At 57.4% G+C, this 12,790-nt stretch overlaps 2 protein-coding genes across 2 annotated transcripts; one reads left to right on the forward strand and one right to left on the reverse strand.

Annotated features, from left to right (window-relative positions):
* Positions 1-1,470: 1,470 nt before the first annotated feature.
* On the forward strand, positions 1,471-6,683 carry Tmigd2 (transmembrane and immunoglobulin domain containing 2). Its single transcript, XM_063229191.1, has 5 exons — positions 1,471-1,605; positions 2,620-2,979; positions 5,600-5,641; positions 5,725-5,835; positions 6,291-6,683. Exons 1-5 carry the CDS (start codon positions 1,521-1,523, stop codon positions 6,539-6,541), a joined length of 849 nt encoding a protein of 282 aa, XP_063085261.1. The 5' UTR covers positions 1,471-1,520; the 3' UTR covers positions 6,542-6,683.
* An 835-nt stretch (positions 6,684-7,518) lies between these two features.
* Positions 7,519-12,625, reverse strand: Shd (Src homology 2 domain containing transforming protein D). The gene is made up of 6 exons (XM_003461047.4): positions 12,329-12,625; positions 10,825-10,930; positions 10,557-10,748; positions 9,174-9,297; positions 8,526-8,645; positions 7,519-7,855 (listed from the first exon to the last, which is right to left on the reverse strand). Exons 1-6 carry the CDS (start codon positions 12,623-12,625, stop codon positions 7,657-7,659), a joined length of 1,038 nt encoding a protein of 345 aa, XP_003461095.1. The 3' UTR covers positions 7,519-7,656.
* Between the last annotated feature and the right edge of the window lie 165 nt (positions 12,626-12,790).

The following is a 12,790-nucleotide window of genomic DNA, read 5'->3' on the forward strand; positions in this document are numbered from 1 at the left end:
TTAAAAAAAGTGCTGGGAGCCGGGCGTGGTGGCTCACGCCTGTAATCCCAGCACTCGGGAGGCTGAGGCAGGAGGATCGTGGCAAGTTTGAGACCAGCCTGGGCTACAAAATGAGCTCAAGGCCGGCCTGAACTGCATAAGGAGGCCCCATCTCAAAAAAGACCAAAAAAAAAAAAAAAGTGTTGGGGACCCAGCTCATTGCAGAAGGCCTAAATCAAGAGAATATGCATGATGTCTAAGCCAGGGAAAGCTCTAAATTAGAGCCCAGGCTCCATCTCCAGCTTCACTGGGTGACCTCAGGATCATCCTCAGTCCTCTGGTGCCTCAGTTTCCCCACATGTTCACCCATATCCTTTCTACACTGCTACTGAAAATGCCATCCAAACCGCCTACCCCAGTCCCTAAGATGTGGCACTAGAACACTCACACCTCTGCACAGTGTCCAAACCAGCATTTAGCAGCAAAGCCCTCCTTCCCTTCCCCCAGACAACTGAACTCCTACACATTCCACAAAGCCCAAGGCTTTATCTCCTCCAAAACAAAGCAAAACAAGTTTCTCCATCAACAGAACAGGAGAGCCTGGACCTTCATCTCCCCAAGGTCCTCAGCAGTTCTACTGGGGGGAGGGTGGAGTTTGAAAGACTTCCCAGAAGAGATCCCTTCTGGGCCTGAAGAGAAAAGTTGCAAGACTAGGTCAGGCCTGCACCGCAGCAGGCTCCCTGTGGTTGACAGCAAGCACCTTCCAGGCTGAGGGTGAGAAAGGAGGTCGCCCCGTGGTCTGGTCGTGGTCGGGGTGTGACAGTGAGGTCCCTGTGTATGCCGCCTGCTTGCAGTTCAGTCGCTGGAGGCTTGGAAAGCATGCAACCCGAGGACCTGGGGCCGGGGTGCACCTAGCAGGGGCGGGACCCAGGCTCCAGCACCCCCGAAACAGTGAACTCTCCGAAAGCCGGGAACAGAGGCATTCCTCAGCCCAGTGAAGGCCGCCTACAGAAACCTCGGCTGACAGTGGACCCGAGGGCCCCAGCCTGGATTCTTTCCCCTTAAAAGGGCAGCGATGTCCACTGTCGCCGGCTCCGGTTCTCACTGCCTGGAATCTGGGCTTGTCTGGACATGATGACATTACAGTATGCCAGCTAGGCCGAGGCAGGAGGGTCACAGGTTCCAGCCCAGCCAAGGGGAGCCTGCTACTCAGCAAAGCCCTGTCTCAAAAAATAAAAACAGGTGGGCGGTGTAGCTCAATGTGCAAGCTCTGGGTTTCATCCCCAGGACTAAAAACAAAACGAAAGAAGGAAAAATGAAATATCTTTCACAAACTCACTACACAAACTTCCCCTCAGTACAGGGCACTTTGGAGAAACTGAGGCATGCGTGCAGTAGTTGAAAACGGACTCCTAAACATCCTCCAACCCCGGATGTCTGCTATTTCCCCCCCCACATCACCCTGCCCCTGCGATGGCCCCCTCAGCCACAGGTCTGCCCCTGTGGTGGCGGGGTGGGCGGACCTGGTGGCAGGAAGCTGGATGGGAGCTGGGCGTGCTCTCGCAGCTGATGAGCTGGCGATGGGGTCCCGGGGCTGGGCGCCCATGCTCCTGGTGCAGCTGTGCGGTGAGTCCTGGGGTCCCTCCCTCTGCACCCCCTCCGCTGCCCTGTCCCCCCGCGGAGGCCTTCCGTGCCACCCCTTCCTCTCTGTGGGTTATTTGTGACAGGGTCTCGCTCTGCAGCCTGGGCAGGCTTCAAACTTTCGCAGAGCCTCCTGCCTCGGCCTCCTGAGTGCTGGGATGGCAGGCGTGGGCCACCACGCCCAGCAGGAGTTTTCTCAGTAAACAGGGCCTGGCTCCCTGACACTGTGGGTTGGGGGCTCAAGGGGTTCCTCAGAATAAGAAAATTGACATACATGTCAGACATGGGTGACCTGGCCCAGCCGGCCTCTGTCCTGGCCCACCTCCGGGCAGTCCGGCCCTCTGCCAGCTTTTTTCTTTTTCTGTTTTTTTCTTTTCTTCCCTCTCCTCTCCTCTTCCTCCATCTCTCTCTATACTGCAGAAACCAGGGCTTTCAGAGCAACCCATATCCCAAACCCCCCCTCCTTTTGCATTGTCTTTTTTTTGGTCCCGGGGATCGAACTCACAACCTCACGCTTGCCAGGTAAGCGCTTATGTGGCTGAGCTAAATCCCCAGCCGCCCCTCCTTTTTCTTAACAATTTGTTTTCTTTCTTTGTTTTCTTTTTAACAAACTTTTTAATGTTTGAGGCAGGGCCCTGCTAAGTGGCTCGGCTGCCCAGGCTTAACTCAAGCCTGCAACCCTCCTGCCTCAGCCCCTCGGAGTGCGGGGTGGCAGCATGCGCCCACCTCGCCCTGCTGGACTTTATTTCTTCCCCTGCCCCAGCAGGACACGCTCCAGCCCCTCCAGGCCTCTGAGCAGCCCTTGGGCCACCTGGTCTCTTTCCCTGTCTGGTCCCAGGTTGCATCCGAAAGCCAGGAACTCACCTTTTGCGGGGTCCACCAGGCAGTTCAGGTCCACCATGGCCCCAACGAGCTTCTCCCGCAGGGGCCACTGTGCCGACCCTGCCTCAGCCTCCTGCTGCTGGGGTGTCAGGCTCACGGGCCTCCTCTGTCCCCCAGCCCTGCAGGGAGCCACAAGCCTGACCGTGCAGCAGTCGCCCGTGGACTTGAGGGTGATGCAGGGCGGTCAGGCCAACCTGACCTGCCGGCTGACCCAGACGCAGGCCTGGGAGCGGCTCCGAGTGGAGTGGACCAAGGACGGTGCCCTCTTCTGTCAAGCGCTGTTCACCAGTGGCACCCACAGCCCCGGCAGGTGTGGTCCCCGGGGACAACTGTCCTGGCTGGCGCGTGGGGAGGTGAGGCTGCAGCTGGACTGGCTGGCCCTCAACGACAGTGGGGCCTACGTGTGCCGGGCGACCGTGGAGATTCCCGAGCTGGAGAAGGGGGAGGGGAACCGGACGCAGCTCCTGGTTTACACAGGTAGGAGGGGCAGGTGGCCGGGGGAATGGCCTAGGTTTCCATTTATTTTCTGTGTGATACTGGGGTTCTGCCTTTTTCTTTTTTTTTTTCCAATTTTTTTTTTCTTTTTATCTTTTTATCGGTACCGGGGATTGAACTCACGACTGCTTGCTTGCCAGGCAGGTGCTTATGGCGCTGGGCTAAATCCCCAGCCCCATGTCTGCCTTTTTCACTCCATATGATGTCTGAGGAATTCACTTTTATTAGTGCCTCATCCTTTTTCCTGGCTGTAGAGTAGTCTGTGGTGTGACCATCTCTTTATCGGGCCAACGTCCTGTGCTGTGTGCAGCCTGCTCGTCATCAGGTGAATATGCGTACATGTCTGCTGCACCCAGGACAATTCTGGAACCTGAACCCATAAACAGAATTGTGCAGTTTTAGAGATGCATTAGCAGACAGATAATTCCAGGCACTTAGAATCTTCTGATCTGTAGTCAGACACGTTATCCATTGTGCCACTGGCCCGCGGCAAAGTATCTTTTTTTTTTTTTTTTTTTTTTTTGTCTTTTTCCTTTTTATCGGTACTGGGGATCGAACTCATGACTGCCTGCTTATAAGGCAGGTGCTTATGTTGCTGAGCTAAATCCCCAGCCCTACCAGGCACTTAGAATTGAACTGTCCCTAAGGAGTGATTATTCGGGGCTGGGGATTTAGCTCAGCGGCATAAGCGCCTGCCTTGCAAGCAGGCAGTCGTGAGTTCGATCCCCGGTACTGATAAAAAGGAAAAAGACAAAAAAAAAAAAAAAAGGAGTGATTATTCTCAGGGGGCAAAACCAAAGGCGCCTTTGTGCTGGTTTTTGGCTTTGCAGTCTGGGCCTCACACATGGAGGGTGAGCGCTCAGCACTACTGCAGCCTCGGCTTCCCCCTGTGTTTAGACACCTGCACAGAGCAGAAATAGAAGCTCAGGCTGAGGATATAGCTCAGTGACACAGGTGCCTGCTTGGCAAGTGCAAGGTCCGGAGTTTGAGTTCCGGTACCACACACACACACACACACACACACACACACACACACACGAAGCAGTAAATAAATTTGGGGATTAAAATTTCATGGGGGGGGCCTGGCATGGGGGCACACACCTCTAATCCTAGTGCTTCGGGTTTTGTTTTTTGTTTGTTTTTTTTTTTTTTTTTGGTCTTTTTGAGACAGGGTCTCCTTATGCAATTCAGGCTGGCCTTGTGCTCACTTTGTAACCCAGGCTGGTCTCGAATTTGCAAGGATCCTCCTGCCTCAGCTTCCTGAGTGCTGGGATGACAGGCAGGTGCCACCACTCCGGCTACAATTTGGGGCTGAAGCAGGAGGATAGCAGTGAATTGGAGGCTGGACCCTGTGTCAAAAAAGGAAAAAAACATAAAGAAAAAATATTTCCAAAAAGTCTATAAACCTTAGGGCTGTGGATTAAAAATAAGATCAAGAAACACTCTACAGAAGGAACAATTCAAGCATCTTAGAATTGCAGGATTTTCTGTACTTAGATGCTTAGAATTTTGCAATCCGACTCGACTCGCAGAGCGGAGAATTCTAGAATCCTAGAGTCCAGAGTTGAAAGCCGTCAACTCTCAGAATTGGGGAGCAGCCGGCCCTAGTTCCACACACCAGTCACCCCAGCATTCTGGGAGGCTGAGGCAGGAAGATCACAAATTCTAGCCCAGCCCAGTGACTTGGCAAAATCTGTTTCAAAATAAAAACCTACAACAGCACCGGGGGTGTAGCTCAATGTGAGGCCGGGTTCCACCCCCAGAATGGCGTGGGGGGCGGGGAGCTGGGCAGGGCCCCGAGGTCCGTACTCAGGGCCCAGGATGTGTCGGGTGTGGTGGTGCACAGCCCAGAACCCCCACTCCAGCGTCCCAACCTGCAGAGGGACCCTGCGGGCGTGGCAGAGCCCCAGGGGTCCTGCCCCAGGGGGGCCCTCCCGGGGTGTTGGGGCTCCCCACCCACCCCCACCGAGGGGGCCAATCAGAAGTTAGCAGGACCGGGACCGGTCCAGCCCAGCTGCTCCACGGAAGCTGCAAGGGACGGACCGGCAGCTCCGGGCCTGCAGAGGGCGCCGGCCCCAGCCCCGCGCGCTGAGCCTCGGCCCGGAGGGCAGGGTTCCCAGGGCGCCAGGCTGGTTTTCCCGCCCTCTTCCTTTGCTGATTTGCTGTGCGACGTGGCCCAGTAACTTGACCTTTCTGTGCCCGTTCCCCTAGCTGTCAGAATACAGCTGGGTCTGCTTCCCTAGCCTCGCCGGGTGCGTTTAAAGGGTTTCGGTTAACGGGTTTCACAGACAGCAGAGCACGACGGCGCACCCCTGTCCTTCCAGTGCTGCAGGAGGCTGAGGCAGGAAGATCGCAGTTGGAGCCCGACCTGGGCAATTTAGCTCGGTGTGAGGCCCTGGGTTCAATCCCCGTGCCGGGAAGAAAACACACACCAAAAACAGGTTTTAGTGTCTCACAATAAACCCCAAAATCGAGAAGGCAAACGGCCAAGCAGAGCAAGCACCCCGGGCCCCGCACGGACTGGCAGGGCGCGCTCGGCCTGCGGGTGCAGGCGGCTGGCTCGCAGGTGTCGCCATCAGTGACCCAGATTTCTTCCCTCTAGACGCCTCGCAACAGGACCCAAGCCGGACCCCCCGGGTCTCAGGTGAGCCCCGCCCTCGCGTCCCCGCCTCAGCCCGCCCCTCCCGCTCTGTCCCACCCCCCCTGATCCAGCCCCTGTCCCCCAAGGACTCCTTTGGGTGCTGCTGGTGGCCGGAGGCGTGGCCGTGGCCGTGGCCGCCGTCAGCGCGCTGGGCGCGGTGCTCTGGGGCCGCCGCTGCAGGCGGCGAAAGGACGCAGGTGAGCGTGCGCTGCGACACTGCCCCCTCGCGGCGGAGGTAGGAACTGCGGCTGCGGAAAGAGGAGGTGCACATCCTGCATCCCCGAGAAGGCGGTGGGCTGTGGAACCCGGGAGAAGGGGGTAGGAGGGGCGGGAGGGAAGGCTGTGCCTACATCCACGTCCTTCCGGAACAGAGATGAAATCCCCAGAAATGAGCTGACAGCGCCACCCTCTCCTGACTGCCATGCTTTTCTTTTTTGCACCGCTGGGGAGGAAACCCCAGGGCCTTTGCATGGAGCTCCATGTTCCACCTTTTTTATTTTAAGATGGGGTGTCACTAAGTTGCTAGCTTACCAAGGCTGGGCTGGAAGCTGGGGTCCTCCTGCCTCAGCCTTCCAGGGTGCTGGGATAACCGGTGGGTGCCATGACACCTGGCTGGCAGCCACCTCTCAGTTCATGCCACCTTCTCCCTTAGGAAATCCATTCTATGGCAATGTCTTGTACCGGCCCCGGGAGATCCCAAAGAGAAGCAGAGCATGGCCTGGACAGGGGAAGGCGCTGGACATCCCCAGGGAGGACCAGAAGGCCCAGAGGGTCTACGCCACCTCTTTCCCCCAGCCCTCCACCCGCCCACCACAGCCAGCACCCAAACCTGGCCCCAGCTCCAGGCCGACACACCCCGTCTTTACAGTCAGGGTGTCTCCTGACCCAGGCAACTCGAGGTAGCCCAGGCCAAGAGGGTTCCCCAAAGCCAGAAAAGGAACCAGAGACCCCTGAAGCCCCCAACCCAGCCCGGGCCATTGGTTATACCCAGAGCTGCCCTTGGGAAAAAGCGGGCATGCGACACTGCCCCCTCGCGGCGGAGGTAGGAACTGCGGCTGCGGAAAGAGGAGGTGCGCATCCCGCACCCCCGAGAGGACAGGCTCATCCTGGGACCACTGAAGACAGATTTGTTCCTTCAGCTCCGGCATATTCAATAAAAGCTCTGGAAGAATCCAGTGCGAGGATTAGTGGGCATTTTGGGGTGCTAAAGACACTGAAGCTGGGTGTGGTGCCAGAGGCCTGTGATCCCAGCACTCTGGAGGCTGAGGCAGGAGGATCTCCTCAAGTTCAAGGCCAGCCTGGGCTACACAGTAAGACCTTGTCTCAAAAAATAGAGGCTTTGGGGTTCCTGTCCCTGCCAGGGATGGCTAGAGAGGCCCACAGGGGTAAGGGGACCTGCGTTAAGTCCCCCTTATACTCCTAGGGACAGGTCCTCGAAGCTCCCAGTTTGGGAGCAGTGCCTAGCACTGGAGAGCCTCTCCCGCCTCCCAGGTGAGGACCCTGCACCCCCACATTCCTGGAGAGAGGTGCAGGGTAAACCAGGCTCCTCCCAGCGTTACTTTGAGGTGACACCAGCCTGCCGGCTCCCCTCCCCCCTCGGTTTCCATGGGGACAGATGTCCTTTCCGAGGATCAGGTCTTGGCGATGCCCGGATGTGGATGAGGGGGTGGGGCCTGGCCTCCCCCTTCCCCCATCTTTCCCTCTCCCCCTTCTTCCCACCCTCCCGGCTGGCTTCCAAATCTGCCTCCATTCCTGTCTCCCCGTGCGTGCCCACCTCTGCCACCTTCGATCCAAACAAAGGCCGGGTGAGGCAGGTGCCTCAGGGCAGCAGGGGGCGCAGGCTCTGCCACTGCCAGTCCCAGTTAAGGAAGGGCACAGGAGAGCACAACGACGCGTTTATTGGCCGGGGAAGGGGAGGACAGTGGGGGACACAGTCCTAGGCTCTGGAGCCCGCGGGCCAGAGATGGCCTGGATGGGCTGAGCGCAGGGCGCTCATCGGTCCCGGGTAGGTAGGTCTCTTAGGGCGCGGGGCAGCGGCCCTGCGGGACCACGGGGTAGAGCAGCGCCAGGTGCTCGGCGCCCTGCACCGGCAGGGGCCGGGCGCTGTAGTGCAGGACCAGCTCGGGGACACTGGCGAAGGGGCCGCTATGCTGGCCCAGCACCACCTGGTTCGTTCGCGTCCGCGTGAATTTCAGATGCAGGAAGCCCTGGCTGCTCCTGGGGGCACAGGGGGCAGAGGCAGCGGTGAGCTCCCCAGGCCCCCAGCATTGTCCTCTGGCGCCTAGAGGTCCCGGCAGAGACGGCATGGGTAGAGATCCCTCTCCTGGACCAGCCTTAAGCTAGAAACCTTCTGCCTCAGCCTCTCAAAGCACTGGGACTACGGGTGTGCACCTCCACACCTGCCTCTTGCCCCATATTTTCTCCCACCTGGGGGCAATCGTCACTTTCTTCCTGAGACCTCATGGACAAGGTGCCACTCTCTGATTAGCCGTGGCCTCATCTTGCTCCTGGCCCTTATCTCGGTCTGGCATGGTCCCACAAACAGGAAGTGGCAGGTCCAGGATTTGACCCAGCCTCCAAAGTCCTCTTCCAACCTTGTCCTTTTAGATCTTGCATTCAGTAGCCTGGAAGAATCTTGGGAACATTTCATAACTGGACATACTTGGAATTGTAAGAATAGAAGCATGGAGGACCAGGATCTAACCGGGTCACTCAAATGCTGGCCATGCAGGCCTCCACGGAAGCCCCGCCCACTGGTCACCGAGGCCCCACCCACCTGCCTGGAAGCCACGCCCCGATGGTTGGAGCCACGCCCCTCTGCGCATTGAAAACCCGCCCCACCCAGCGAGCAGTTCGGAGACCTCCTTCCTTGGAGGCCCGGTCTCACCTGAGGGACAGGGAGCAGTCCTGGGGGTTGGTCTCACTGAGCCGCACCAGGTAGCTGCCTTCTTTGCAGAGTGACAGGACGTTCTCAGCATCCGCGCGGCTCAGGGGCCCGTGAAACCACCTGGGGGAGGGACAGGGGCCACCCTCTGGGCTGGCAGGGACAGGAACAAGGTCAATGGCCTCGGCTTTTTTTGCGGGGGCGGGGGTGATGCGGAGATCTTCTCGCTGTGCTCCATCCCCACCTTTTCTTTAAATTATTTTGTTTTGAGGCAGGGTCATTAAGTCACAGAGTGGCCCGCACTGCTCTTGAACTTGCCGTGCTCCTGCCTCAGCCTCCCTAGTGCTGGGCTTACAGGCGTGCGCCATCACACCCCATTTCCCTTGGAAATTTCGAGAGGAGTCTGGGTGTGGGGTTAACAGGTTTTCCTTGACTCAAAATAAAAAACAAATAATAGAAGGGTGGGGATGGGGCGGGCAGAGCTCGGTGTGAAGGCCCAGGGTTCGGTACCTAGTCCTGGGGGCAAATCGCCGGGCCTTGGCTGCAGAGGCCCAGCGCTAGGTAACCTGCTTTGTTCTGCCCAAGCGGAGGGTCAGAATGACTGAACAGGTCCCGGGCCATGGGATTTAGGCCTCTAGCCTTCCCACTCACGGCTGTTTCTCCAGGGGCAGGGCGGGATCCACGCGCTCGGCGGGCTGCGGGCTTCTGGGCGGGGGTCTCCGCAGCTCCTTGGCCGGGCCGGAGGTCCTTTCCCACTCAGGACTGTCGAACTGCACTGCAAGGGGAGGCGGGGAGAGGAAAGAGTTAAAACCAGCCATAGGGGCGGGGCAGGATGGGTACAGAAGCAGCCAATTGGCTTTCAGAAGAAAGAGGCGTGGTCACTAGGGAGTGGGGGCGGGGCCTGAAGTGACAAATCAGAGAGCGGGGGTGTGGCTACAGGGAGGTAGGAAATTTCCAACCAGGGGCCCCTGGTCCTGGGGTTCACTTCTGGGGTTCTGCCCTAACTGAGGCCAAGTCATTAAACTAGAAACCACCCCAAATTACAGACAGACCAGTTCTAATACCCAAATGTCCCGCCAGTCACACAATTTCTGTTTTCCAATTTTCTGGGCCTGAGTAATTTTTTTTTTTTTTTTTTTTTTTTTGGTCTTTTTTTCGTTTTTATCGGTACCAGGGATCGAACTCATGACTGCCTGCTTGCAAGGCAGGCGCTTATGCCGCTGAGCTAAATCCCCAGCCCCTGGGCCTGAGTAATTTTACTGTATGTATTTATCTGTCTATCTGTCCATCTATCCATCTATTTATTATCCGTCCACCCATCTATGCGGCCCTGGCGATTGAATCCAGGGCCTTCACACCGAACTACATCCCAATCCCGTTTTCTGATTTTTTAACTGTGAGACAGGGTCTCACCAAGTCACTAAGTCCCCCAGGATGCCTGGAACTTTTAACTGTCGTGCCTTAGCTTCCTGAGCTCTGGATGACCAATGTGTGCCACAAACCCTGCTAAGAGCCGATCTTACTTGTTATCCCTTTAACAGAAGAGGAAAACTTCAGAAATTCATCCAAGTTTCTCAGTTCAGCTAGACTTTGACCCTAAGTCTATATGGCTAAGAAACCCTGCCCCCACCAAGCAACATCTCCTGTGTAACTGACTACTTTCCAGCATTCAATTTACAAACACCCCATCAGTAGGTCTAGCAATTTGACGCATAAAGGAAGGAAGGCTCAGGAAAATAACAGTAACTTGTCTAAGTAAATGTCACAAGTATAGTGTGACACCAAAGCCATATTCCTCTCCATGTACTACTCAACAGGAGGAGTTAAATTGCATTCTACTGTAGAGAGCCCTGCAAGTGCCAAGGAAGATGCAGGTCCTCTGAGGAGGAAGAATTTATGACTATCAGTCATTCACAGTTTAGTGAGAATTAACAAACCACCAGTTGTAGTAAATGTTTGGATTCTACCTTGAAAACTGAACTGGAGAACAGGAGCAAATGGTCAGGGGACAGAGAAGGCCTGGGTCAGAGGTACCTGCAAAGGCTCTGGAGATGTGGTCTTTCTTCCACTCCCAGGGCTGGTCATACTCATCGGCAGGCCGCTCATCCTCTGGGGGCAGCCGGCTCTGTGGAGGCCTCTGGCCAGGGGAAGCCCCGTTCTCCTCCAGCTCCTGGTCCTGCTCTTCGTAGGGAGTGTCATACAGCTGGACTGCCCTGCATGGCAGCTCTGGGAAGTGGAGGACGCCAGTCAGCGCCCACCTGTACCTGGAACCTGCTCACCTGTCCCCAGCCCTGACACTCACCACTGGTGACCTGTTGGGTGTCATAGGGCTCCACGTAGCCATCGTCTGAGGGTGGTGGGTGAGGCTGGGCATCAAATGGGTCTGAATATTCAGCATCCACTTCCAGCTGGGGAGAAAGGGCACGGAGAGTGCTGGGGGCAGGGGCTGAGGCCTGGACCCCTGATCGGCCTGCGGGCTGGTTTAAGGCTACCACTTTCTGTGCACCCTGGGCCTTGTTTCTCCTGGTGCGGGGAACGGACCCCAGGGCTCCACAGCAGCTAGGTGAGCAGTTGCTTTGTCACCGAGCTACAGCCCCAGGGCTTCCCACAATCTGAATATCTGAGCCAGGTGTCCAGAGGCTGAGGCAGGAGGATGCTGTGAATTAAAGGCCAGCGTGGCTACATAATTCAAGACCAGCCTGAACTACACAGTGAGATCCCGGTTCAGAAACAAACCAAACGCCGGTGTGGTGACTCAGGGCTGTAATCTTAGCACTCAGGAAGCCGAGGCAGGAAGATTACAAGTTTTAGGTCCAGCTGGACTAGGTAGTGAGTTCAAATCTAGCCTGAATTACACAGAAACACTATCTTAAAAAAATTTGAGCCAGGCGTTGGTGGCAAAGGCCTGGGATTCTTGCCTTGGGGAGGCTGAGGCATGCGGATTTCCAGTTGAAGCCCACTGTGGGTTACATAGAGATATGCTGTCTCTAAAAACAAACAAACAAACAAACAAACATGACCAGATGCCACTGTGATTCTAATGCATCACTTCTGTGTGATGCTAACTTTCAGGCAATGCCGAATCCCTGTTTCTCGGCTGAGGACACCAAAGTACAGACAAGGTCGGTGACCAGGCCAGGGCCACACGGTGGCTGCATCTGCGCCTGCACTTCTCCTCCCAGAGCTCTTAGCCATGACACAGCACAGCCCTGGCCACTGTCCCCAAGTCTTCAGAGCCGGGACCTCAGCTGAGGCTTTGCGGCTGCAAAAGACCCCACGGAGAGCAGTACCACACTGGGGTGGATGCTCTGTGACCTTGAGCAGGTCACCTCGCTCCTGGAGCCTCAGTTTCCACTTGCCACACACGAGAGTCGACAGTCATGGGGGAAAGCACGTGTGACGGCCAGGAAGAAGGCGGGAGCTGCGGGACTCACGTTTCATCCAGCACCAGGGGAGGCTGAGGCAGGAGGGGCTCAAACTGGGCCTCAGGCCGAGCAACTTAGGGGAGACCTTGTCTCAAAATTTAATAACCAACTAACTAAATAAAACGCTGGGGATGGAGCTCAGAGTGGAGGCCCAGGTTTCACTCCCATGGGGGGGGGGACCGAATTAAAACGGAAAAAATAGAAGGGGAACCCCCCCATGGCCGTGCCTGCTGGGCTGTTTAGGGGGCCAGGGCGAGGTGAGCAGCTGGAGCAGCGGTCTGTCTCTCTGTCTCTCCCTCTCTAGTGGTGCCCCGCTCCCCCAGCACCCCGCGACCATGCACACGCCCAGCCCCAAGCTCCGGCCCCCCACCCGCCTCGCACCTCGGCCCCGGGGGCGCCCGGCAGAGCCCTGGCCCGGGCTGTGTCCGCAGCTTCCACCTTGATGAGCCGGTGCTTGGGGGAGTCGTACTTGCAGTCGCTGGGACCCTTGGGATCTGGGGGCGCCGCGGGGTCCAGCTCGGAGCGGCTGTCCGCGTCCTCGTAGGGGTCCTCGAAGTCCAGGTTCTTCTGCATGCGGTAGGCCAGCAGGAGGTCGCTGTCCGAGTAGTCGGGGGTGGGCGGCTGCGGAGGGGGTCTCCGGCCGCCGAAGCTCAGGTAGTCCCGGAGCCACTTGGCCATCTGGGCGAGGGTCACCTCCACCCTGGGTAAGATCAGAGGGGGACCCACATGGGGTCCGGGCTGGGGCAGGGGGAGCCGAGGAGGAGCAGGGGCGGGAGGATGGGGTGACCTTTGGCTGGGCTCTCTGGGGGTGAGGACGGCGGGGAGCAGGGAAGCAGGAGCGGA

Source organism: Cavia porcellus, unplaced genomic scaffold (assembly GCF_034190915.1).
Source record: "Cavia porcellus strain 051 isolate PalLab524CR breed Dunkin Hartley unplaced genomic scaffold, mCavPor4.1 scaffold_17, whole genome shotgun sequence".
Taxonomy (NCBI): domain Eukaryota; kingdom Metazoa; phylum Chordata; class Mammalia; order Rodentia; family Caviidae; genus Cavia; species Cavia porcellus.

Bases quoted from the DNA above. Each gene is read 5' to 3' on its own strand.
- Tmigd2 (XM_063229191.1), top strand. From the start codon at position 1,521: ATGGGAGCTGGGCGTGCTCTCGCAGCTGATGAGCTGGCGATGGGGTCC. The intron at 1,606-2,619 runs GTGAGTCCTGGG...TCTGTCCCCCAG, and splicing joins GCTCCTGGTGCAGCTGTGCG to CCCTGCAGGGAGCCACAAGC. The intron at 5,642-5,724 runs GTGAGCCCCGCC...CTGTCCCCCAAG, and splicing joins CCGGACCCCCCGGGTCTCAG to GACTCCTTTGGGTGCTGCTG.
- Shd (XM_003461047.4), bottom strand. From the start codon at position 12,625: ATGGCCAAGTGGCTCCGGGACTACCTGAGCTTCGGCGGCCGGAGACCC. The intron at 10,749-10,824 runs GTGAGTGTCAGG...TCCACTTCCCAG, and splicing joins CACCCAACAGGTCACCAGTG to AGCTGCCATGCAGGGCAGTC. The intron at 9,298-10,556 runs GTACCTCTGACC...CTCCCCTTGCAG, and splicing joins CATCTCCAGAGCCTTTGCAG to TGCAGTTCGACAGTCCTGAG.